Here is a 27,786-nt window from a genome sequence, read left to right on the forward strand (position 1 = left end):
AAAGAAAAAAAAAAAAAAAAAAAGAAAGACAGGAATAAAGAAAAAGAAAGAAAGGAAAAAAAGCTCTTCTATATTGTGTTTATCTCGAGCTGGTTCTATATGTAGTTTTCATATTAAATAGTATTTCTCAGCTTGTAAGATAATGTCCAGCATTTAGCAGGTTCCTAACAAATGTATAATTAAACTGGCTATTTTATTTACAAAGGTAATACTTATTAATGAAGCTTCCGGGGATAAAAGGGAAAAGATAGCACCAACAGGAAAGTACATTTATCAGAATGTGCGAGGACAGAACAACTAACCAAACCCAGAGTCGGGGGCAGAAGTTTTTTATGTTCATAGCCTAGTTTTTCTAATGGAACTTTCGAACTATCGAAATCTTGGCAAGCCCATTTTCCTGGGAAGATACATGTTTCTAGAGAAACGCAGACAGTAAATTCCTTAGTGAGAGGACAGTTTGTTTATTTTTGCTATAAAATGACATGCTTTATTTTGCATGTAGAACTGATCTGTTGGTCTGGGACAGGCTAGGTTAGGGAAATGATTAACATTTATTTACTAGAAAATGTAAAAAAAAAAAACAAACTTGTATATTTAAATCCCAAGGAAAAAGCAAGCAAATTTTGAAATCCATGTTTGCTAAATTTGGATGGAATGAATTTATTTTAAAATCCTTTAATTGGGTAAACATGTGATGCCAAGAAAGCTGCAGCTTATAGTTGCTCCATTTGTTTCTTCACATTTTAGTATACTGGTAAAAAAGTCTTTCTGTCTTATCATGGAAATTCCAGGGAACATGTGAGCATGTCTATCTTACTATGAACATAAGTACTTCATCATTTTGTTGGCCATCCTACCAAATTATGTGCTTAATATAAAATATTTATAGATGCCTGGAACATAAACACCGTAGCTGCTACTCTGAAATTATGGTAACATAAACTGGCATTTAGTTATACTGCTTCCACTCAGTCACAAACTATTTAAGTAGGAGCTTTGGGTAAAGGAAAGTGACTGCAAGGACTATTCAGAAAATTCAGCTATGATTCTTCCAACTTCTCAGTCATTTCAGCCATACACTGGGATAAAATTATACCATGGATACTGTGTGAGGACCAAATGCAATTATATATTTTAAAGAACCCAGAAATATGCTTAATATACAGGGTGGACACTCAAAAAAAGGCAAAAGGAGAAGGGGACAGCAGAGGATGAAATCGTTAGATAGCATCACCAATGCAAAGGACGTGGATTTGAGCAAACTCCAGGAGATAGTAAAGGACAGGGAGGCCTGGCAAGCTGCAGTCCATGGGAACGCAGAGGCAGATGTGACTTAGTGACAACAAGAACAAAACTCAAAAAAAGGAACTAAACCTGAATTTGCAACTTAAACTATTTAGTAGCACAGGCAAATTTATGTCAAAAGCATTTTGTTTGGGGGAAAAAAATTCCAAAATATTTTAAGCTATGATACATGCTGAATAAATCTTGTAAATGCTTAACTTTATTTATTTTTATCCTCTCATTATTCTAACAGTATAGTTCATACTTACTATTTTTATTCATTATTTATAACATAATTCTTTGTTTAACCCTGGATTTTATCATTTTGATGATGGTTTAGTCACTAAGTCATGTCCAACTCTTTAGACCCCATGGACTGTAGCCCACCAGGCTCCTCTGGTCCATGGGATTTTCCAGGCAAGAATACTGGAGTGGGTTGCCATTTCCCTTCTCTAGGGGATCTTTCCCACCCAGGAATCGAGCCTGGGTCTCCTGCATTGCAGGCGGATTCTTTACCAACTGAGCCACCAGGGAAGCCATGATTATCATTTTAATATGGGAAAATTTATGTACATATCTCGCTATCAACTAGGGAGGTCGCTGCTTCAAAAAACTGTAAGGTATGTGACACCGCTAATTCTTTTCTCTGGGTTTACTAACGCATTACAATTCAGTTCAAAGTCGTACAATGACCAGTGACAAAGTGAGTTGGTGTTTCAAGAGAAGACAAAAATGTTTTCTAAGACATTTATGTCTCACTTCTTCTCATGTCAAATACTAAGTCATTTTGCTTCTAATATAAAATGGTTTATCAAATAAATATAAATAAATTACCTTTCACATTTAACTAAAGTTCTGTGTCTGGGGATTTGAAGATCTGGGCTCTGGTCACAGCTCCATTAATAGCTGGGTTGGGTCAGCCGTTTGCCTCCCTCAACCTATGTTCTTACCTCTATCATAAAGCTGTTATACTATCACTAAATTTTCTTCCAGTTCTTAAATTCCCATGATCTACATTCTGTCCTGCTTCCCAGTAAGATCATTGGTTCTCTGGAGGCATAAATCAGATCTTTGAGAGAAGCTGTACATTACATAGCCTAGTGCTATGTATGGAATATCTATAAATCTGAACTAAAATTATATGACACTGTAAACCAAATATGGAACCAGATTATTACATCTTATAGTATAAAACCAATTATTGCAAAGTAACCATTATTTAACATTTACAATGGGGTCCTCTCTTATATTTCAGTCAAGCAAATGCTTCCTTTACCGCCTAGGTAGTATGAAGCTGGGAGGAATGACTAAACAGGATAGTTTCTATGTGAGGTGTTATGTCCTCTTATCTCCATAAACCATTAAAATACTCCTAACTTCTAGGCTTACTCTTTATACACTGTCGTACGTCAGTGTGGTAAGCAGCTTCAATATGTTTCCCAAGGAACCCCACGTCCCGGTATTCATACCCTTGTGTACTTCCCTCCTAGAAGGAACCAGGGTTAGCATGCAGCAGAACGGATGGGGCTCCAATGCTTAGGTTTAAAAGACTGACTGCTCTCCTGGGAGCTCTCCCACATGCTCACTTTCTCACTCTTGTGGCTTACTTACCCTGAGGGAAGCCCCAGGGAGAGGCCCTCATAGTGAGAAGCTGACGCCTCCTACCAACAGTGAGTGAGTTTGGGAGCATACCCTTCAGCCCTGATCAAGTCTGCAACCTCAGGAGAGATCTGAGGCCAGAACCACTCTGCTAAGCTGTTCCCAGATTCCTGACCTTCAGAAACTGTGAGCTAATCAATGTTTGCTTTTTCAAACTGCTAGGTTTGCAGATTATACACAATAAATACCTATTTATCATCCTTTTCTAATATGAAGTCCCTGTGATTTCCTCTTCTTGCCTAGATGATTATAACTTCCTAACTGTTGTCCCTGTAAAAGCATCAGCCTCTGTAATATGCATCCTTTACATGGCTGTAAGTGAGATATTTGAAATGCAAGTTTGTGCCTCTCTACTGCTTAAAAAATTTTAGTAGTTCCCTATTACTGTAAGAACATTCAAAACTCCATACCATGTTACAGAAGGCCTTCACAAACTGGCTTCTGTTTTCTCTCTAGCTTCTTCTGCACCTCAGTACTTATGCACTTTAACTCTACTTCAATATCCAAAGTGGGCAAAGGATTTTTCTTTTTCTGGTATCACTATTACACTGTTCCCTCTGCCTAGAATATCTCATCCATTTGGCCAATACTACTTATCCTTCAAGATTCAGTTTAAGTATCACTGTGTGTGTGTGTGTGTGTGTGTGTGTGTATTTAATTAATTATATATTTTTCTTGGATATAGATACTTCTATACAAGTGCCTTGGAGAAGGCAATGGCACCCCACTCCAGTACTCTTGCCTGGAAAATCCCATGGATGGAGGAGCCTAGTAGGCTGCAGTCCATGGGGTCGCGAAGAGTCAGACACGACTGAGTGACTTCACTTTCACTTTTCACTTTCATGCATTGGAGAAGGAAATGGCAACCCACTCCAGTGTTCTTGCCTGGAGAATCCCATGGATGGGGGAGCCTGGTGGGCTGCCATCTATGGGGTTGCACAGAGTCGGACACGACTGAAGTGACTTAGCAGCAGCAGCAGCATACAAGTGCCTGGCTTGTATATATTTATAATTCAATTCAACAAAAACTTTTGAGCACCTACTATGTGTTAGGCACATTTTTTGTAAGGCATTAGGGATAACAAAAAATATTAAGTGAAGGGTCTCTAACCTTAAGGGAGGGGAAGTAGCAAGGAAGTTGGACAGTAAACAACTGATTACAAATGATATAAAAGTTACAAAAATAAGGGGGTTCAGAGTATTCTGAGCAGATAAGGTGGGGGAGAGACCCCTAACTTATTCTATGGTTTTAGAGAGCTTTTCTTGAATGATTGATGAGTAAAGGATTTAAGAAAAAACTCTTTCCAAAAGGTGTGAAATAAAAATAAAAACACAGCCCTAAATTATAGTCCAAAAATCAAAATCAGCAAGTAAAATGGATACATGCTTTGGCAACAATATATGTAAAAAAGAGTTATGAACTATATTTGACAGAAAGCACAATGTATGATATAGAAAAAAAAATATACTTTGGTTTCACCAATGGGAATATACTATATAGATCCTCCTCAACTGACAATGGAATTACATTCCAATAAACCCACTGTAAATTGAAAATATCATAAGTCAAAATGAATTTAATACACCTTATCTACAAGACATCATTTAGCCCAGCCTTTTCTGTTGTTTAGTCGCTAAGTCATGTCCAACTCTTTGAGAACCACGGGTTGTAGCCCGCCAGACTCCTCTGTCCATGGGATTTCCCAGGCAAGAATACTGGGGTGGGTTCCCATTTCCTTCTCCAGGGGATCTTCCGCACCCAGGGTTCTCACCTGCGTCTCCTGCGTTGGCAAGTGCCAGGGAGGCCCTTAGCTCAGTATACCTTAATTTGGCCACATCAGGTCTTAGTCGCAGCATGTGAGATCTAGTTCCTGACCAGGGATCAAGCCTAGGACCCTGCACTGAGAGTACGGAGTCTTAGGTGTTGGACCACCAGGGAAGCCTAGCTTACCTTAAATGTGCTCACAGGGGATGCCCTGGTGCTCCAGTGGTTAAGAATCCACCTGGCAATGCAGAGGAGACAGGTTCGATCCCTGGTCTGGGAAGATTCCACATGTCGTGGAGGAACTGACCCCGTGCACCACAACTACTGAGTCCACACTCTGGGGTCTACACTCTAGAATCCGTGCTCCACAACAAGAGAAGCCAGCCGCAATGAGAAGCCAGCACACCGCAACGAAGAGCAGCCCTCACTCTCCACAGCCAGAGAAAGCCCAAGCACAGCAACAAAGACCCAGCACAGCCAAAAAACCATTTTTTTTGAATGTACTCAAAACACTTGTATTAGCCTACAGTTGGGCAAAATCACCTAACACAAGGCCTATTTCATAATAAAGTGTTGGCTATCTCATGTAATTTACTGAATTCTGTACTGAAAGTGAGAAGCAGAATGGTTGTTTGGGTACAGATTGGTTGTAAGGGTATCCGTTGTTTAGCCTGGTGATCACACAGCTGACTGGGAGCTGCTGCTGCCCAGGATCACTAGAGTACTATAACTAATATCACTAGCCTAGGGTCAAAATATGAAGTATAGTTTCTATTGAATAAATAACACTTCTGCACTATCTTGAAGTCAAAAAAATGGATAGGTCAAACATTTGGAAATTGGGGACTGGAGAAGACTCTTGAGAGTCCCTTGGACTGCAAGAAGATCCAACCAGTCCATTCTAAAGGAGATCAGTCCTGGAATTTCTTTGGAAGGACTGATGCTAAAGCTGAAACTTCAATACTTTGGCCACCTCATGTGAAGAGTTGACTCATTGGAAAAGACTCTGATGCTGGGAGGGATTGGGGGCAGGAGGAGAAGGGGACGACAGAGGATGAGATGGCTGGATGGCATCACTGACTCGATGGGTATGAATTTGGGTAAACTTTGGGAGTTGGTGATGGACAGGGAGACCTGGCGTGCTGCAGTTCATGGGGTTGCAAAGAGTCGGACATGACCGAGCGACTGAACTGAGCTGTATAGAGTTTGGAAATACTCCATTATGCTCAGTATTCACAGCCTCTTAAAGAAAGGAGGGAAAAGCAGAGCCCGTTGAGAAGAGAATGACCAGAACTGAGACACCTTGAACCCACATCACAAAAAGAATAGCTTCTGAAAACTGGAAGGCCTTGCTGTGTGAAGACTCAGAGGTGCACAGTGTATAAATAGCTAAAGGTCAGTCTTATAGAAGAAATATTTTATATTAATATATAATCCCATGGATTTATGGATAGAGTAAGGAAGAGACAGAAGAAAAATTCACAAATAGCCAGAGCTATTTAAGGCAGGTAAGTCTTTATCCCTGGAGGTGACTATTTCTCAATTTGTTGGCCACTGAGCAAAGCACTGCAGAAGGGAATCCAAACATTGGAAGGGAGTTAGTATGTATGACTTTGTACTAAAGCCTTTTAAACCTTGATATTTTATGGCTTGAACACATGAATATTAATGAGTCTTTCTTCATCCTAATCTACACTGCAGTGATGCCAAGTAATTCACATTTCCCACAAGATTGTTCTATATAGTAAGCAGAACGAAAACAAAGAGATGGGCTTTAGATATCTTCAAAGAGGCTATCTATATGGCCTTCTCAGCAACCCTGCTCCTAGCAACATTTGTCTCATTATTTATAGTTCATTTGTCTCATTATTTAATCTAAATCATATGTTTAAGGCATGCATTTGTTTCTGTAAAATCTGTAATAAATCTGGAGGAAAATATCTCTATGGATATTTGGTTGAGTTCAAAGGCAACTGCTGCTTGATGTACTCAAGATCCCCAAAGCAAAAGTTCTCTCTAATGAACTCTAATATCTGTATCCATATTTTCAATTTCAACTTTCTGAATTCAGAAAAAGGAAACATAGATTTCTTCAGACTTGCTAACCTTTATTTGTAAAAGTCCAAGTATGTGTGCTTTGTCGCGTCCAACCCTCTGCGACACCATGGACTGTAGTCAGCCAGACTCCTCTGGCCACGGGATTCTCTAGCAAGAATACTTGGGTGGGTTGCCATTTCCTCTTCCAGGGGATCTTCCTGACCCAGGGATTGAACCCATGTCCCCTGCATTCGCAGGTGGATTCTTTACCACTGAGCCACCTGGGAAGCCCCAAAAGTCCAAGTGTGAACAAAAACTACAATGTCTTTGATATGTACATCCTTAAGATGATTCTAGTCTATCACCCTGTCTTCAATTTACATCTTAAATATCAAAGAATTTACCATGCAAGTATGGAAAGAACTATGCAACACTCCAGAGAAAGTTATGGTCTCTGGTGTTGCCAATTGGTATCACTGCAAAGGAGAACACACAGAGAACCTGCACTTGCTCAGTAGTTCTGAAAAACACAAACTTGAGATTATGTGAAATGGCTCAATCTTCTGACATACTACAAGGTTCTTAATTTTCCAGTACAAAGATAAATCCATTCTGAAGAGCTTAATATGTATAAAATAAATAAATATTTCAAATTTTGGACAGTCAGTAGGAGGTTCAAACCAATTTTGTTGGCTTAAATAGATGTTGATCTGTAGTTTTTATTAGCTGAAAGCTAAACCATCTGTTTGAGTAGAAACAGATTTTGGCCCCAGGGAGAAAGAGTGAAAGTGATCTCACTGAAGCTAACAGGGCACTGAAGGTCAGTTAGGTACAGTGGGTTTGGGAACTGGCTCCTTTGGGTCAAGGAAGTTCTCTAGTATCCTAGAAGATACAATGCAAACTTGTCTAATTTAAATCTCTGGAGCCTAGTGAAAGTTCTAACAGATTAAATGTTTGATTAATAAATCACATACAAAAAGGACAAACGCTTCATGGAAAAGATTTACTTGTAGAACTGCCAATAAACTATTAAAACAATGATCATTCTTCACAAAGTGATAAGTATTCCAAGTACAGAAAGGCAGACATACCATAAATCCTATTTTATTTCTATTTTAAAAATCTATCTTCAGATTTACTTTGTAGAAGGGGCTTGAGAACAGGCTATACCAAGTGGGGATAACCTACTGGTTTGGAAGGAATTAAAAACAGATACCCTGATGACTTCGAGAAATAAATGGGAAAGAAAGACAAGCAGGGAAATGAGGGTGGCAGGATATAGTAATACGACAGCTTTTTCAAAGTCATGGGATCAGTTTTTACTGCTTCCTCCTTTAGCTGCCAAGTGCTATAGATTTTCCTTTGAAACTTCTTTGGACATTTTCCCTTTCTCTCCATTCCAGGCCTTTAATGATCTCACTCCAAGACTGCTGCAGTGTCTCCTTGCTCATCTCTGAAGCTTCAACGTACTCTACCCTTGCTCCTAGCGCAGCTTCCCTCTTATTTTTCTTTCTATTTACAGACCTCCTCCAGATTAACAGTCTCTTAATAGAGCCTTTATAGTGTTTTTAAAATTATGATAGCTTAAAGTCACTTCATTAACTCATTAATGACCTAAATCATATATAACTGCACCCCATGCAATAAACACCTATTCCCCATCTCTCCTCAACATGAACCCTCTCCTTACTGTCTTCTCCTGGCCACCTGATGTGAAGAGCCAACTCACTGGAAAGGATCCTGATGCCAGGCAAGATTGAGGGCAGGAGGAGAAGGGGGTGACAGAGGGTGAGATGGTTGGATGGCATCAGCGACACAACAGACATGTTGCTTACTGTTCAGTCACTAAGTCGTGTCCAACTTTTTCCAACCCCCAATCGATATGAGTTTGAGCAAACTCTGGGAGACAGTGAAGGACAGCAAAGCCTGGCATGCTGCAATCCGTGGGGTTGCAAAGAATCAGATACGACTAAATGAACAACAAAAACTACCTGGATACCTTGCTTAGTTCCAACACAGCACGTGATGGAGCACGCAGCAAGCAGATGCTGGTTTGTCCACAATATCCATTATTTCCATACTAAGAGAAGTTCACTTTTTTTGTTTTTTTTTTCAGATCACAGTGTGCCTAGTTAAAACATTATACTTCTGAGCCTCCTTTGAAGCTAGGCACAAGAATGTTTCACAGTTCATATCCAGTGAGAAATAAAGTCTGCTACAAATTTCTGGAAAATGCGTCTTCTGATAGACACCATGCTTCCTTTTTTTCGGTCTGAAATACAGATATGATGGCTTGAGCTGCAACAGCCGCTTTGAGATCATCTGGGAAAGGCCAAGACAATTGCAGCAACCTTAGTCCTGCTGCTGCTGCTTCTAAGTCACTTCAGTCGTGTCCGACTCTGTGCGACCCCAGAGACGGCAGCCCACCAGGGTCCCCCGTCCCTGGGATTCTCCAGGCAAGAACACTGGAGTGGGTTGCCATTTCCTTCTCCAATGCATGAAAGTGAAAAGTGAAAGTGAAGTTGCTCAGTCCTGTCCAACTCTTTGTGACCCCATGGACTGCAGCCCATCAGGCTCCTCCGTTCATGGGATTTTCCAGGCAAGAGTACTGGAGTGGGGTGCCATTGCTTTCTCCAAACCTTAGCCCTAGCACCCTTAAATTTCTGAATCAACACCAGCAACTGGACTGGTTCACTGCTGTGGATTTTTCAACACATAAGAAAAAAATCCAATGTATTTAAGCCAATGCTTAATTACGTGTTCTGTTACTTGTAGCTGAAAGCAATTTTTATATTATATTATTTTATAATAATATAAAATATTTTAATATAATAGAGAGTTTAAGATAAAATTGTATATCTTATACTTTCCTCATCCTTATATTCTAAGTTTCCATTTACAGTTCAAGTTTTACCTCCCAAGGAAACAAATTATGTTAGTCATAAAGATTTTCTCATTTATCATATTCTTCTAATTTTCTTTTCTTTCCTTCTTTTGAAATTTATTAATTTTTTAATTGAAGGATAGTTGCTTTCATAATTTTGTTGTTTTCTGTCAAACATCAACATGAATCAGCCATATACCATAGCATTAGCTTTACAACTACCAGTAACTAATTGATCTCTCCTTTAAAAAAATCAATCAGCATATTATTAATGGTTCAGAACTTATCTGTGCCATCACTGTGGGTCTAGATCCACTTAGTAAGTTAGCATCAGTGGAAGCTATGAGCTATAAAGGGACCTAAGAAATTCAGTCAGATTTTACCCAAATTCTAAAGACAATTGCGTCATAGAAGGCAATGGCCACCCACTCCAGGACTTTGCCTGGAAAATCCCATGGACGGAGGAACCTGGTAGGCTGCAGTCCATGGGGTCGCTAAGAGTCGGACGCGACTGGGTGACTTCACTTTCACCTTTCACTTTCATGCATTGGAGAAGGAAATGGCAACCCACTCCAGTGTTCTTGCTTGGAGAACCCCAGGGACGGGGGAGCCTGGTGGGCTGCTGTTTATGGGGTCGCACAGAGTCGGACACGACTGAAGTGACTTAGCAGTAGCAGCTGCCTCCCTTAGGTGAATGTCCTCTCACTAGAAAACTGCCAATTGAATCTGCAGCTCAGAATGTAAAGTCAGTCTTTATGAAAGTGTTCCTTATCATAGTTAGCACAGTAAATGTGACTTAATGCTCATCATTTTACTTGTCAGTCATTACTATATTCATAATTAACACATCTCTGACTTTGTTTTGAAAGAAAAAAAAATCATTTTTTCAGGTGAATAGTGTGATTTTTCTCCTTTCTTCAGTAGAAATTCTCAGCGGGAATTTTACTACTGGTTTTAATAGTGAGTCAAAAGTGGAACTATTTGATCATGCATTAAAAAAAAACATGGCTTCCAGAGAAGACTCCATTTACTCAATTAGATATAATTATATCTGAAATGGAATGAATTGCAATCAAAATGCAAAACTGTTCACATATTTTTAAAAATAGCCTGTACACATTTAAGGAGAAATGAATATATAAGAAGAAAATGCACAACTTTTAGGCACAACTCTCTTGGGCAACCAGCCTGCTTGAGCAGAACAAGTCTAAAGTAGGACAGTTTCCAAATATATTTTCTTTGAGATAACACTCCTATGAAAGTAATCATCAAAAGCAGTTGTATCAACATTCTATTATTAAAACCAATCCATTTATTTGGTTGGTTTGCTTTCTGCCCTTCTGTTATAGTCTCTCCAACCAAAAGGGAGAAGTCACTGGTAGTGACTTCTAGATTTTCCTTACATGAAAATTATTTTGAGATTAAATATAATCACAGTTTAGCCTTGTAGTCATTTGTTCACTTACTTGAACCCTTAATACTGACAGGGTAGAATTAGAGTTACAGTTTTATTTTCATTACTCATTTACCACATTATCTGAGCCACATGGTTAACAGAGGGAAGGAAGACAGTAAAACCAAATCAACAAAAGTGCTGGTCAAACTGTGAAATGTATCTGCTAATGGCTGTGTTCAATGTCTGATGAAAGGCGTCTACAAAGTAGTTACAATTAAAAAAAAACTCCTCTATGTTCTATTTTGTTGAATTATGTATCAAGAATGAATGAAAGGAAATGAGCAGTTTTACTATAACATGAGTGGAAATAATTTAAAAGCAGGAAATGCTGACTTATAGTACAAGAAGACCTTCTAAAATCCTTTTCCAAAAAAAAAAAAAAAAAATAGCAATAGCCTTTTAATTCATCACCAACTGGCCTGCCATACATCTGCAATCATTTTTTTAAAAGTTTTTTTAAAAGTATGCCTCAGTTCAGTTCAGTTCAGTCGCTCAGTCGTGTCCGACTCTTTGCGACCCCATGAACCGCAGCACGCCAGGCCTCCCTGTCCATCACCAACTCCCGGAGTTCACTCAGACTCACGTCCATCGAGTCAGTGATGCCATCCAGCCATCTCATCCTCTGTCATCCCCTTTTCCTCCTGCCCCCAATCTCTCCCAGCATCAGAGTCTTTTCCAATGAGTCAACTCTTCGCATAAGGTGGCCAAAGTACTGGAGTTTCAGCTTTAGCATCATTCCTTCCAAAGAAATCCCAGGGCTGATCTCCTTCAGAATGGACTGGTTGGATCTCCTTGCAGTCCAAGGGACTCTCAAGAGTCTCCAACACCACACTTCAAAAGCATCAATTCTTCGGCACTCAGCTTTCTTCACAGTTCAACTCTCATATCCATACATGACCACTAGAAAAACCATAGCCTTGACTAAACGGACCTTTTTTGGCAAAGTAATGTCTCTGCTTTTCAGTATGCTATCTAAGTTGGTCATAACTTTTCTTCCAAGGAGTAAGCATCTTTTAATTTCATGGCTGCAGTCACCATCTGCAGTGATTTTGGAGCCCCCAAAAATAAAGTCTGACACTGTTTCCACTGTTTCCCCATCTATTTCCCATGAAGTGATGGGACCAGATGCCATGATCTTCGTTTTCTGAATGTTGAGCTTTAAGCTAATTTTTTCACTTTCCTCTTTCACTTTCATCAAGAGGCTCTTTAGTTCTTCTTTGCTTTCTGCCATAAGGGTGGTGTCATCTGCATATCTGAGGTTATTGATATTTCTCCCGGCAATCTCGATTCCAGCTTGTGCTTCTTCCAGCCCAGCGTTTCTCATGATGTACTCTGCATATAGGTTAAATAAGCAGGGTGACAATATACAGCCTTGACGTACTCCTTTTCCTATTTGGAACCAGTCAGTTGTTCATGTCCAGTTCTAACTGTTGCTTCCTGACCTGCATACAGTATGCCTAGAATTTCATTTTACTTCAATAATCTTTGGTGTGAAGACTTCCTCAAAGACCTTCTTTCTTACAGCCTAACCTGTTTTCAACTCTCTTACGAGAACAAAGGAAATTAAATAATAAAGTTTATTACTCTTGTAGAGTAATAAACTACAAAAATTAAATAAGGCATGGAGAATACAGAACGATGCGACTATTATTTTCTAAATGGCATTAAACTCACATCCATATCCTACTCGCTTTAGCTATTTCTTATATAGACATTTTTCCACAGCTCAAAAACACAAAGTAGAATCATTATACATTATAGCTTAAGGCAAAACATTGACCTAGGAATCTAATTTATTTTGCTAAAATTGGAAAATCAAATTCCTATTCCCAAATCCCCATATACAGGATACAAAAAAATCCAACTGCTCAATAAACTTTGACTTTATGCCCTCTACACTCACTCCAACATTCTACAAGCTGCACTTAAGTTAAGTCAAAGAGAGGGATCAAACCCACAGCTCATTTTTCTGTTTCAAGTTACATGTAACTTTTGAATTCAGAGATGGCAGAAAATATATTTTATTAACTTACTCAAGTCCTCATATTGCTCAGGGTGAAAAACTTGCTGACTGTTTTTAATCAAAGAGTTAAAATAGTAATGTCTTTCAAGTGAGCACAAAGTAATGACCAAATAACATTTACCTTACTTATTGTGTCATTCAACAAACATGTGCCTATCAAATCCAAAATATTATATTATATTGAATTATATTGCTCAATGAATGTGCTTAACCTTTATAACAGGAATAAAGCAGTATAAAAATATATCTTAAATTCTTGTGTCCACATATTTTTAATATTTACACATTTGTCTTTAATATTGAAATATTTAATTAATAATTGATCAAAATATATTTTATACAATGTATTTAGCTCTTACTTCTCTGTTATATAATGGTTGAATAAATGGTACAAATTACTTCCTTGACCTTTAATGTCTTCATCTATAAAATGAAGATAATACTTAGCTGGCAGCTGAGCATTACATAAATTAACAGAGATGAACATCTTGCAATATGCCTTGTGCCAGACACTGCTTGCTGTAGGTGCTGGGGTTATGGTAAATGCAAATATAACAAACCACATTCCTGTCCTTACAGAGGAGGAGAAGCTGGCTAAAGTGACCAAGAAGGAGGTGCAGCAGGAAAACTAGAGCAGCCATTGTATTACAAAAGCTCACAAAATACAGTGTTTAAAAACACAGGGAACACCAAACATGAACCTGAGGGGACTGACCGCAAAAGGACACAAGTAAGCTTCTTGAAGCAGCGAGAAGGCTGCTATCATGAACGAGGTGGTGGTCTCTCAACGGTTTACACTTGTCAAAACTCATAAAATTGTACACATAAAATTGGTGATTTTTTTAATTGTATGTACATTATATCTCAATGAATCTGATTTCTAAAAAATGCATGTGTCATGAAAAATAATTTTAAAAAGGGCAGAAGAGCTGTTCTACATGAAAGGAGACTAAAGAGGTGTGACAAGGAGATGCCATGTATGACCTCTGATTGGATGTTGAATCCCTTCCCCCAAAAGCTATAAAGAATATTTTGGGGGCAAATTTGGAAATTTGAATATTGATTATATATTAAACTCTATTATATCAATGTTAAACTTTGATGTGATCATTTTATTGTGCTTGTGTAGGAGAACATCCCTTTTTTAGGAGATGCATATTCAAGTATTTAAGGGTAAAGTATTAAAATGTTTGCAACTAACTTCCTAACAGTTCAGAAAAAAACACATATAAAGAGATAAATAGATACAAATAAAGCAAATATGGGAAAATGTTAACAATTGGTGAAATCTAGGTAAAGCGTCTCCATATACTCACTGTACTCATCTTTCAACTTTTCTGTAGATGTGAAGTTTTTAAAAATAAAAATGGGAGGCTGAAAAAAAGAGGGAATAGTCAACCATGTCAAATACCATTGTGAGGTCAGGTAAGATGAGAATGAAGACCTGACTCTTGGCTTTGGCAAGGTATTGGTCATGACCCTTTTGCAAGAACACTTCAGCAGGGCAAAAGTTACATAAGAGTAAGCAGAGGAGAGAATGGGAGATAAGCAAATGGAGGCAATGAGTATAGGTAACTCTTTCAAGAGTTTTGCTATGAAGGCAGCGGAGAAACAGCACATGGAGTCAAGAGATTCTCCCTACACCAAAAGCAATATTAAGGCACTTTGTATGTTGGTAGGGATGACCCAGTAGAGAAGAAACTGATCACTGGGGATAGCAAGGGTAAAAATGCAGGAGCAAAGTCTCTGAAATGGTGAGAAGGGATGAGATGCACGATCCAAAAGGAAGGAGTCACCTTAGATAATGGTGACCATGATGACAATGACAAAGTAAGAGTCCAAACTGAAAACAGCTAGGCACTATTTAAAGCATTTCTGCTTATTTAATTCTCACCCAAATCTAAGAGGAAGGTATTACACTAATACCTCCTTTTACAGGAAGTTCAAGTACAGAAGGAAATGGCAACCCACTCCAGTATTTTTGCCTGGAGAATCCCATGGACAGAGGATCCTGGCAGGCTATGGTCCATGGGGTTGCAGAGAGGCAGACATGACTGAAGCGACTAAGCATGCACGCACGCACAAATACAGAGAACTTCATTAATTTGTCCAACTATACATATCCAATACATAGCAAAGTTGGGATTTACAACTCAGTGGAAGAAACTTTTCTCCCAGTGCAGTAAGAAGGAAAGCAGAATTTGTGGGTATAGATGCTGCTAGGTAGTGGAAAGATGAGATAGCTCTCCAACGATTACATCTATTTTCTCAATGTAGCATTTTGATGAGTTCATCAGCTGAGGGGGTGAAGACAGGGGATGTTGGAGATTTGAGAAGAGAAGGTGAGAAATTCTTGTTTCAGAGAGAAGGCAAGTGGATTTACTAGCAATGATAGGTGGTACTGAATGCCCCTTTGGAATTAATGGTCATAAATTTGAAGTGAATCTCCTTGTCCAGACTGGATGATGTTTTGTAGCAATTTTCAACCGCTTGACAGGAGGCATAAAGAGTATAGCTGTGTTTAATTAGGGTGAGATTTTTACAGACAAGTGGGACCTAAGGAAAGAGGATTGGGGGGGGTGGTTTGTAAAAGAGTGGTGATAGTATAGAACACGGAATATAGGCTTGGTAAGGAGAAGTGTATGGCCAAGATGGATGTAAGACACAGAAAAAGTGGCAGGGTCAAAGGACTGGAGATTTGTGAGGTAAGAGAGTAGCTGGAGTGTAGGTATTACAGTGGGAGAGCAAATAAAAGTCAGAGTGGGATGCCTGGAGAGATTTCAAATGGATGCCATTATGGATGATGAGGAGGTCTTGAGTATGACCATGTGGATGGGAAGCTGAGGTGGTGCAGAAATAAAAGATGAGTTGATCTAAAGAGGCCTGAGTGCTGGATGAATCCTCTGTGTAGATGCTGAAGTTTTATAGAGAGTTGACAAAAGCCGTGTTGGAGAAGTAGTCAGTGAAAGCGGGGTAGAAGACAGCAGCAAAGAAGGGTAACAGGAATGTTATAAACTTAAAAGATGTTAGGGAGACTAAAGAAGAAAGGTGAGGTCATCTGGAGGTTGTAATGGGGAGCAAGGATACTATCCGCCCCATCTACAGGCTCTGAGATATATGAGGTGGGAAGGAAAAATCAAGGTCTAATTTGAGAAGTGGCCTCAAAACAAGAAGGTAAAGGGATGGTTCAGAAAAGAAGCTGAGAATGCAGCACAGTACTGAGCACGTGGTATCTACTTAATCAGTATTTCCTGAATTTGAAATAACTTTTCTAAGAGTTGTCTATATCCTAAAAAGGAAAACAAAACTTATTTACAAAGAAATTCAAACCAGATTAAAAAGGAAATGATCCTCAAATTATGGTATTTTTCGAATCCATGAAAAGGCTCATTTTAAAAAATTAGTCCTCTGGCCAAGATAATCAGACAGTGTCTTATTGGTTTTGGCTTAATACCAATACAAATGGATAGCTTACTGTTATGCAGAAGAATGCCTGGTTTTATTTTATAAGAACCTGAGATCAAAACACTAAAATTAAGTAAATTCTGCCTTGTTGAAGGTTAGACAATAGCCTTTCTGAGCATAAGCTGACCAGAAGTTAGATCTATTACAGTTCAAGCAGAGAAATCTAGGAACAAGATGAATAATATTTCCTAAGCATATTCTTTGGAGTGTAATACAGTACCCTTTCGAATATACTGTTCCACTTGAAGTTGTAATATGATTGATCCATGAAAGCTTCAGAGGTATGCCTTCATTGAAGGAGTATAAGTTCACTTCAGTGTTACAGTTTTTTTAAAAAGTTTGTTCTGTCTTCCTAAGACTAAGAGGATGTCATAATTCTTTTATGTTTTAACAAGAAAAAACCTTTTTTTTAATATGTTATGTGTCTATAATATTGCCTCCTAAGCATTTCCAATAAGCTGTCTGCATACAGTTCATTGAAGTTTGACAGTCCTCAATGATCTTAAAATATACAATGAATACCTAATACTCTTTCTCTAAGACTAAATTTTGTTGGAATTTATCTAGAATCCCAGTGTTTTATAATTGTATTTGGTGGCTTCAGCATGATCATCAATCAGAATGTGGACTGGTTCAACTGCAGGTTAAAGAACTTTTCAATTTTGTCTTACTCATTAAACTATAAGGTTGTCATTATTAGACAGAAAATTTACCCGTAGTTCTGTTACACCAGATAAATGGACTTGAGAAGGACAACCGATCCTCCCAGTTCCATTAGAATTTAATATGATGTCTCAGAGAAAGTCATCAGCCAACAATATACACTGTGCTCATTCTCAACACACACCTGACACTGGGAGTGAGAAGTTTCTCTTTTCCATGAAGAACCCAGCTGGAAGTAATCTCTTCTTTACTAAATCTCTTTTGTGCTTTGTTTATTCCTTATGGGATGCTCTCTCTGGAGTACAGTGATTTCTGTGCTCATCTTATACTCCCTGCTAGACTATAAGCAAGTACACTACACCATCACACTTTGGATACTCTCAAAGCACTATGGTATTATTTGTATTTTATCCAATACCCAGAATTAATGAGAGAACAAAATGCAATAGTAATACTGTCAATATCAAATTCATTAGTATTACAGATTAAATATAAACAGGTTTCTTAGGTTTAGTTTGGGAATCACATCACATCACCATTTATGTTATACAAAGAAACTGCTTTGAGCTCCAATAACCTAACTTATGAACTCACCCTCATAACATAGCAAGGACTTCTTATACAGCAGGTATTACCAGAAAGGCCCCAGACAAGAAGTCTATAGATCAGTAAAGATAAATTGTATATAAATTTATATACAAAATATATAATAATTGTAAAGGTAGCTTTAAACTAAACCTTTTACTTTTTAAAAGAGAAGAATTTAAAAATAATATTTTGTGAAAACAGTGGGAAAATGTTTCAGAATTAACGCATGGATATATACTTGACCAGATGAATGTGTTAGTTAATCCAGAGAATCTAGGTTAAACAAAGCAATCACATGTCATTCATTCATAAGCCAAAATTTCAACTTACCATTTATGTTTATTGCTGGTAATACAATTGACATCTTTGGTCTTGAGGTCTTGTTATGGGTGGTAGCTGGTAACAGCAGGTGATCCTAAGATTAACAAAGAACAATTTGTTACACATAACAATCAGCTTAGTCCTATAACAAGCCCAATTCAGAGTTTCTAGGATGCCAACGTTTCAATGCTATCATAAAAAAAAAAGGTGGGGTGGGGCTGGCTAAGCCCTTTTGTACTCAGAACTCTGGCCTGAAGGACTAGGTGCAAGGCCTCTGTACTTGTCCCCCTGTGAGCTGGTGAAACCAGACTAAGCACCGAGGAAGAGACAAAGGGATCTTCCATCAGGAGGGAGGCGTCATCCTGGAGGATAGGAGTCCTTGAATCTGGCTTCAGACCTGTTTTGAAGACTGGGTAAAAAGCACTGCCCCATTTCTTCTGGACTCAGAGATCAAGCTCTAAGCCTTTGGAGTGGGAGCACTGACTTCAAGACCCTAGACGAACAGAGAACTAATGCTAGGGAGTATCAAATAGTGAGAACTCACACAAAGGAAACCACTTGACTATAAGACCTGGCATCACTCAACCACCAGTGCAAGACACCTGTGCCGGACACCTGTGCAGGATGCCTGATCTAAACAACAAACAAAAATAAAAACCCAATCATCAGCAGACAGGATTACCACCTCATTCAGCTTTGTCCATCAGAGGAAAATCAAACGAACAAACAACAACAACAACAACAACAAAAAGCTCAGCACAAATCTCACCCTACATGAAGCTTACACAAACTACTGGACCAACCTTAGGAGAGCAGAAACCAAAAGGAAGAAAGAATTCAACCTTGAAGCCTGGGAAAAGGAGACCTCAAACATAGTAAGTTAAAAAAAGAAAAAGAAAAAGCAGAGAAATACTACACAAATGAAGGAACAAACTAGAAATACGTAAGTCCAAATAAATGAAGAGGAAATAGGCAAACTACCTGAAAAAGAATTCAGAATAATGATAGTAAAGATGATCAAAAACCTTGAAAACAACATGGAGAAAATGCAAGAATCAATTAACAAAGACCTAGAAGAATTAAAGAATAAAGATGCAGAGACAAACAACACAATTACTGAAATTAAAAATACTCTAGAAGAAATCAATAGCAGAATATCTGAAGTAGAAGAATGAATCTGTGAGCTGGAAGATAAAATGTGGAAATAACTTCTGAAGAGCAGAATAAAGTAAAAAGAATGAAAATAACTGAGGATGGTCTCAGAGACTTCTGGGACAATATCACATGCACCAACATTCGAATTATAGGGTCCCAGAAGAGGAAGAGAAAAAGAAAGGGTATGAGAAAATTTTTGAAGAGATTATGGTTGAAAATTTCCCCAACATGGAAAAGGAAATAGTCAACCAAGTCCAAGAGGCACAAAGAGTCCCTTAAAGGATAAACCCAAGGAGAAACACACCAAGACATATACTAAATCAAACTAACGAAGACTAAATACAAAGAAAGAATATTAAAAGCAGCAAGGGAAAAGCAACAAGTACATTCAAAGGAAACCTCATATGCTTAACAGCTGATCTTGCAGCAGAAACTCGGCAGGCCAGAAGGGAATGGCAGGATATATTTAAAGTACTGAAAGGGAAAAATCTACAACAAAGATTATTGTACCCAGCAAGGATCTCACTCAAAATTGATGGAGAAATCAAAAGCTTTTCAGACAAACAAAAGTTGAGAGAATTCAGTACCACCAAACCAGCTTTACAACAAATGTTAAAGGGACTTCTACAGTCAAGAAATACAAGAGAAGAAAAAAGACCTACACAATCAACCCCAAACAATTAAGAAAATGGCATAGGAACATATATACCAACAATTACTTTAAATGTAAATGGATTAAATGCTCCAACCAAAAGACACAGGTGGCTGAATGGATACAAAAACAAGACCCATCTATATGCTGTCTACAAGAAACCCACTTCAGACCTCAAGACACATACAGACTGAAAGTGAGAGGATGGAAAAATATACTCCATGCAAATGGGAAACAAAAGAAAGCCGGAGTAGCAAATCTCACATCAGACAAAATAGACCTTAAAATGAAGAAGATTACAAGAGATAAGGAAGGACACTACATAATGATCAAGGGATCAATCCAAGAGGAAGACATAACAATGGTAAATATCTATGCACCCAACATAGGAGCACCTCAATACATAAGACAAACACTAACAGACATAAAAGGAGAAATTGACAGTAACACAATAATAGTAGGAGACTTTAACATCCCACTCACACCAATGGACAGATCATCAAAACAGAAAATTAATAAGGAAACATAAGTCTTAAATGATGCATTAGATGAGCTGAATCTCATTGATATCTTCAGGGCATTCCATCCAAATGCAGAAGAATACACCTTCTTCCCAAGGGCACATGGAACATTCTCCAGGATAGACCACATCTTGGGTCACAAATCAAACTTCAGTAAACTTAAGAAAATTGAAATCAAGCATCTTCTCTGACCACAATGCTATGAGACCAGATATCAATAATAAGAAAAAAGCTGTAAGAAACACAAACACACGGAGATTAAACAACATGTTTCTAAATAACCAAAAGATTACTGAAGAAATCAAAAGGGAAATCAAAAAATTTCTAGAAACAAATGACAATGAAAACACAACTCAAAACCTATGGGATGCAGCAAAAGCAGTTCTAGGAGGGAAGTTTATAGCAGTTCAATTCTACCTCAAGAAACAAGAAAAACATCGACTAGACAACCTAACTTTACATCTAAAACAACTGCAAAAAGAACAAAACCCCCCCCAAAATTAGTAAAAGAAAACAAATCATAAAGATCCGAGCAGAAATAAATGAAAAAGAAATGAAAGAAACAACAGTAAAGATTAATAAAACTAAAAGCTGGTTCTTTGAGAAGATAAACAAAATTGACAAACCTTTAGCCAGACTCATCAAGAAAAAAAGGGAGAAGAATCAAATCAACAAACTTAAAAATGAAAGAGGAGAGGTTACAACAGACAGTGCAGAAATACAAAGGATTATAAGAGACTACTATGAACAACTATATGGCAAGAAAATGGATAACCTGGAAGAAATGGACAGAGTCTTAGAAAAGTTCTATCTTCCAAGACTGAACCAGGAAGAATTAGAAATTATGAACAACCCAATTACAAGCACTGAAATTGAAGCTGTGATTTAAAAAAAAATCTCCCAAAAAACAAAAGCCCAGGACCAGATGGCTTCACAGGAGAATTCTATCAAACATTTAGAGAACAGTTAATGCCTATCTTCTAAAACTCGTTCAAAAAACTGCAGAGGAAGGAACATTTCCAGACTCATTCTACAAGGCCACCATCACCCTGATACCAAAACCAGACAAAGACAACACAAAAAAAGAAAACTACAGACCAATATCACTGATGAACGTCGATGCAAAAATCCTCAACAAAATTTTAGCAAACAGAATTCAGCAACACATCAAAAAGCTCATACACCATGATCAAGTTGGGTTTATTCCAGGAATGCAAGGATTCTTCAATATACACAAATCAATCAATACCCTGTGATACCCTATATTAACAAATTGAAAGATAAAAACCATATGATAATCTCAATAGATGCATAAAAAGCCTTTGACAAAATTCAGCACCCATTTATGATTTTAACTCTTCAAAAAATGGGCATAGAAGGAACCTACCTCAACATAGTAAAGGCCATATATGATAAGCTTACAGCAAACATTATTCTCAATGGTGAAAAACTGAAAGCTCTCCTCCTAAGATCAGGGACAAGACAAGAGTGTCCACTCTCACCACTATTATTCAACATAGTTCTGGAAGTCCTAGCCACAGTAATCAGAGAAGAAAAAGAAATAAAAGGAATCAAGATCAGAAAAGAAGAAGTAAGGCTCTCACTGTTTGCAGATGACATGATACTAAACATAGAAAAGTACAGTATGAGAAAATTACTAGAACTAATCAGTGAATTTAGCAAAGTTGCAGGATACAAAATCAATACACAGAAATCACTTGCATTTCTATATACTAAAAATGAAAAATCAGAAACAGAAATTAAGGAATCAATCCCATTCACCACTGCAACAAAAACAATTAAATATCTAAGAATAAACTTACCTAAGGAGACAAAAGAACTGTACAGAGAAAATTATAAGACACTAATGAAAGAAATCAAAGACGACATAAACAAATGGAGAGATATCCCATGTTCCTGGGTAGGAAGAATCAATATTGTGAAAATGACTATACTACCAAATGCAATCTAAGATTCAATGCGATCCCTATCAAATTACCAATGGCATTTTTCACAGAACTAGTACAAAAAATTTCACAATTCATATGGAAACACAAAAGACCCCGAGGAGCCAAAGCAGTCTTGAGAAAGAAGAATGGAGCTGGAGGAATCAACCTTCCTGACTTCAGATTATACTACAAAGCTAGAGTCATCAAGACAGCATGGTACTGGCACAAAAACAGAAATATAAACCAATGGAACAAGATAGGAAGCCCAGAAGTAAACCCATGCACCTATGGGTACCTTATTTTTGACAAAGGAGGCAAGAATATACAGTGGAGCAAAGACAGCCTCTTCAATAAATGGTGCTGGGAAAACTGGACAGATACGTGTAAAAGAATGAAATTAGAACACTTCCTAACACCATACACAAAAATAAACTCAAAATGGATTAAAGATCTAAATGTAAGACCAGAAACTATAGAACTCTTAGAGGGAAATATAGGCAGAACACTCGATGACATAAATGAAAGCAAGATCCTCTATGATCCACCCCCTAGAGTAATGGAAATAAAAACAAAAGGAAACAAGTGGGACCTGATTAAACTTAAAAGCTTTTGCACAGCAAAGGAAACTATAAGCAAGGTGAAAAGACGACCCTCAGAATGGGAGAAAATAATAGCAAATGAAACAACTGGCAAAGGATTAATTTCTAAACTATACAAGCATCTCATACAACTCAATAGCAGAAAAACAAACAACCCCATCAAAAAGTGGGCAAAGGACATGAACAGACACTTCTCAAAAGAAGACATACAGATGGCTAACAAACACAGGAAAAGATGCTCAACACTGCTCATTATTAGAGAGATGCAAATCAAAACTACAATGATATATCACCTCACACCAGTCATCAAAAAGTCTACAAATAATAAATGCTGGAGAGGGTGTGGAGAAAAGGGAACGCTCCTGCACTGTTGGTGGGAATGTAAATTGATACAGCAACTATGGAAGACAGTATGGAGATTCCTTTAAAAACCAGGAATAAAACCACCATATGACCCAGCAATCCCACTCATAGGCATATGAGGAAACCAAAACTGAAAAAGACACATGTATCCCATTGGTCACTGCAGCACTATTTACAACGGCTAGAACACAGAAGCAACCTAGATGTCCGTCGACAGATGAATGGATAAAAAATTTGTGGTACATATACACAATGGAATATACTCGGCCATAAAAAGGAACACGTTTGGAAGCCGGCTGGACGGCGAGTGCGGGAGTGGGGTCAGAATCCGGTAGAAACCTGAAACGTCTTGAAGTTGTCTGAAGATTCTTCAATCACTATGTCAAGCGACACAGATATTTCTCTTTCTTCATATGATGAAGATCAGGGATCTAAACTTATCCGAAAAGCTAGAGAGGCACCATTTGTCCCCATTGGAATGGCAGGTTTTGCAGCAATTGTTGCATATGGATTATATAGATTGAAGAGCAGGGGACATACTAAAATGTCTGTTCACCTGATCCACATGCGTGTGGCAGCCCAAGGCTTTGTTGTGGGAGCAATGACTCTTGGTATGGGCTATTCCCTGTATCAAGAATTCTGGGGGAAACCTAAACCTTAGAAGAGGAGATGCTGTCTTGGTTGTCTTGGTGGTGCTTGCTTTAGTTAGACATCTCATATTGAGGTTATATGTTTATGCTGAAAATAAATTGTTTGGGTCAGACAAGAACATGGTCATTTGAAAACTGGCTTCCTTTCTTGCAGGCTTGATTTGCCTGGTGACCAAGTTACTGGTGACTACTTCACTAGCTAGGTCATTCAGGGGAGTCAGACCAGCACAAAAGAAACATGTCACTTTTAAATACACTTGATAGTGGTACCTGTCCACCTTAAACTCTTCTGTTGAAATTAGTTCTAAAGACGACAACATGCCAATCCTGAAAATGCTCCCAGTTGCTGCAGAATATCATATGCTTTTGATGTAATGTAAGAATCCTATTTACCCCAGTTAATTTAACTTTCTGACGGCCTTGTGGACTGAGTACTGTTTTAAGGGCTGGTTGGCTCTTGAGGAACCCTTTCAGAACAGTGCATGGAATACAACATTACAAACCTCCCTGGAAGTCTGTGTGTGTTTTTAAACCAAAACTAAAAAGCTGGTAACAGAGCCACTTTGAAGTAGTATTTATTTTAGAATCATAGTTAAAAACATGAGAGTAACTTAACTTGTGGATCCCTTTTAGCTCTTTTGTAATTGCAGAATTGTATTTTGCTGCTGTTATATTAGAATAATTTAAAATTATTTTGAAACATGAATTTTAAGTGCTAATGCAAAGGTAGATGAAAAACACTTTTTATTTATTTTTATTTTTATTTTAATTTAAATTTTATTTTATTTTTAGACTTTACATAACTGTATTAGTTTTGCCAAATATCAAAATGAATCCGCCACAGGTATACATGTGTTCCCCATCCTGAACCCTCCTCCCTCCTCCCTCCCCATTCCATCCCTCTGGGTCGTCCCAGTGCACCAGCCCCAAGCATCCAGTATCGTGCATCGAACCTGGACTGGCAACTCATTTCATACATGATATTTTACATGTTTCAATGCCATTCTCCCAAATCATCCCACCCTCTCCCTCTCCCACAGAGTCCATAAGACTTAAATGTGTGCAGTATGTTTATTTTCTCCAAAAGTATCATCAACTAAATAAAATCCCTATAATGGAAGTCATTGATGAGCAAGCTGGTTTGGTCAGACATTATACAAACTTCGGTATATCACAGAATGCTTTGTTGTACTTGTGAAATTCTCGTCTAACCTGAATTTACATTCCATGGTGATAACATGGTAAATGTAGTGTTATTAAAGTAAATGAACACACACACACACACAAAAAAGGAACACGTTTGAGTCAGTTTTGATGACACAGATGAACCTAGAATCTATTACACAGACTGAAGTGAGTCAGAAAGAGAAAGATAAATATTGTATTCTGACACATACATAGGAATCTAGAAAAATGGTACTGACGAATTTATTTACAGGTCAGCAGTGAGAAATAGACATACAGAATAGACTTATGGACATGGGGAGAGGGGAGGAGAGGGTGAGACATTTGGAAAGAGTGAGATGGAAACTTACATTTTAAAAAAATGATAGTTTTTTATTTGAACCTGGCTTTGGGATAATTAACTACAAATCATTTTATGATTCATTCATTCATAATGCAATACACATGAATTACTGAGTGACTATCATTAGCCCAGACCAGCCTGTGACGCTCAGTTATGTCTGACTCTGCCAGGCTCCTCTGTCCATGGGATTCCCTGGGCAAGAATACTGGAGTGGGTTGCCATTCCCTTCTCTAGGGGATCTTCCTGACCCAGTGATTGAATCCAGGTCTCCAACATTGAGGGCAGATTCTTTACAGTTTGAGCCACCAGGGAAAGACTATCACTACCAGGTACTATAGAAAACTGCTAGTTCTGATAACATATATCCTGCAGTATACTATAAAGAGTATTAGTCAAGCAGTCAGAACACAGGGCTTTTAATTCTAGCTCTGCCACTGAATAGCTGTATAATCGGGATCTGTTTCCAATCCTATAAAATGAGGAGGCTGGACTAGATAATGTCAGAAGGTACTGAAGTTATCTAATAGAGTCATCTTCAAATTTCTTTTTTAAAGAAGAGTAATGTTCTGCCCCCTCCCAAAAACAATACTGATCCCAAAACCTGATATATAAAAGAGAGGTTCTGATTGAAGCAAGACCAAGGCCTAGAGCCTTGCCTGCTTAGCCTTCTCTTCTCCCTTTGAAGCAGCCAGTGTTAGGCTTCTCTTTTGGTAAGCAACAGAAAAATGCTAAATAAGATGCATAGTTCTTCCCCTTAAAAAGTGTACAGCTTAGTGGAAGGGTAAAAAAAAAAAATTATAAACAGATGCCTAGCAAAATTATATAATTCTAAATGTAATACTGGGGCTTCCCAGGTGACACAAGTGAAAGAATCTGCCTGCCAATCAGGAGACACAGGAGACATGGGTTTGATCCCTGGGTCAGGAAGATCCTCTAGAAAAGGAAATGGCAACCCACTCCAGCATTTCTTGCCTAGAAAATAACATGAACTGAGGAACCTGGCCAGTTACAGTCCACAGCATTGCAAAGAATCAGACGTGACTGAGTACATACACACAAATGTAATATTGCCAACTTTTGATCATCTATAAGTGACCCAGAGCACCTGAGGTTTCTAGTTTCCAACCACACAAATACTGAAGCTGAAGTAAGAATGAACCAAGAGGACTTTGGCTTCAGAAACAGGGAAGAATGAGTGTTTTGGAAAAGGTATATATGTCTTTTGTAGGTATGAAAAAGCTGGTTAAAAATGACTTTGACTTTGATATTAACTACTGTTTTCAATAACTCAGACACTTTTTTTCCTAGCAAAAACATAGGAATTGTCACAACAAAAAGGAAAAAGAGAAAAAAGTATACAGTAGTGTTTCTTCTTAAGGGAGCATGGTTAAACTGAGATAAAGCTAACCCGCAGTCTAACTCCTCTTGCTTTATTTTTTTGCTCCTTTGTTGCATCATTCATTCAACAAACTTGCTCTATGGAAGGACTCATCAAAAAATAGGACCTGACATAGCTGAGAGTGATAAAAAATTCAATGCAACTTAATTCAATGTGATTATGAAATTTAAGTATCAGCAAAGCTAAGAAAAAAATCTAGATTGTGAAAAACAAACAGAAATTAATGTACATGAACAGAACTGTACAGAAAACCTTTCCAGTGACTGCTTGTGCTTTGTCTAATTCAAGGCAACATCTCCATGAGAACATGTTTATTTTTAAAAAAACAAAAAAACAGAGGGGAAAAGATGAGTGTGATTGTTCTGTTAGAATTCCAGCACTGCAGCATGGGAAAGATTTTTTTTTTTTTTTAAGTGCATTGTTAGACACAAAGATCACACGTTTCTGAAAGTAAGATAACATATGATAGCCAAGACAAAACAAAATTTGCCATAAAAATTATAAATAGCTAAACACCTATAATTAAAATACTGCTTCAGGATCCCCCAAATTGAATGAGAAAACAAACCAACAAACTTACAAGCCCCAAATTAAGGCTACTGTAAAAATAAACATACTTTGATTCCACTGGTCATGGGTTAAGGTCAGGCTCAGACTTAAATCTGAATTTCCTGTTAGGATCTAGATGTCGCATCAAACTTTTTTAAACATGATTTTCAGTTACTTGTGCAGCAGAAAGCCAAAAAAACACATTATTATTTGTGAAAAAGAAGAAATCACATCTTGAACACATAAAAGCTATTACAGTTAACCTTCCCTACCTCT

General features: G+C 37.9%; 2 protein-coding genes across 2 annotated transcripts in view; one reads left to right on the plus strand and one right to left on the minus strand.

Annotated features, from left to right (window-relative positions):
- The window catches only part of ATF6 (activating transcription factor 6), a 234,783-nt gene that overhangs the window by 46,031 nt on the left and 160,966 nt on the right, over positions 1-27,786 (minus strand). The window contains exon 16 of the mRNA XM_044944907.2: positions 18,155-18,239. Coding sequence (XP_044800842.1) covers positions 18,155-18,239 — 85 coding nt within the window. The remainder of the gene's footprint in view (positions 1-18,154; positions 18,240-27,786) is intronic.
- Positions 23,696-24,612, plus strand: LOC102401782 (HIG1 domain family member 1A, mitochondrial-like). The gene has a single exon (XM_044944108.2). It carries the CDS (start codon positions 23,764-23,766, stop codon positions 24,043-24,045), a length of 282 nt encoding a protein of 93 aa, XP_044800043.1. The 5' UTR covers positions 23,696-23,763; the 3' UTR covers positions 24,046-24,612.

The sequence above is a fragment of the Bubalus bubalis genome, chromosome 6 (genome assembly GCF_019923935.1).
Source record: "Bubalus bubalis isolate 160015118507 breed Murrah chromosome 6, NDDB_SH_1, whole genome shotgun sequence".
NCBI lineage: Eukaryota > Metazoa > Chordata > Mammalia > Artiodactyla > Bovidae > Bubalus > Bubalus bubalis.

Excerpts from the sequence above, each read along its gene's own strand:
- LOC102401782 (XM_044944108.2), top strand. The coding sequence starts at position 23,764 with ATGTCAAGCGACACAGATATTTCTCTTTCTTCATATGATGAAGATCAG.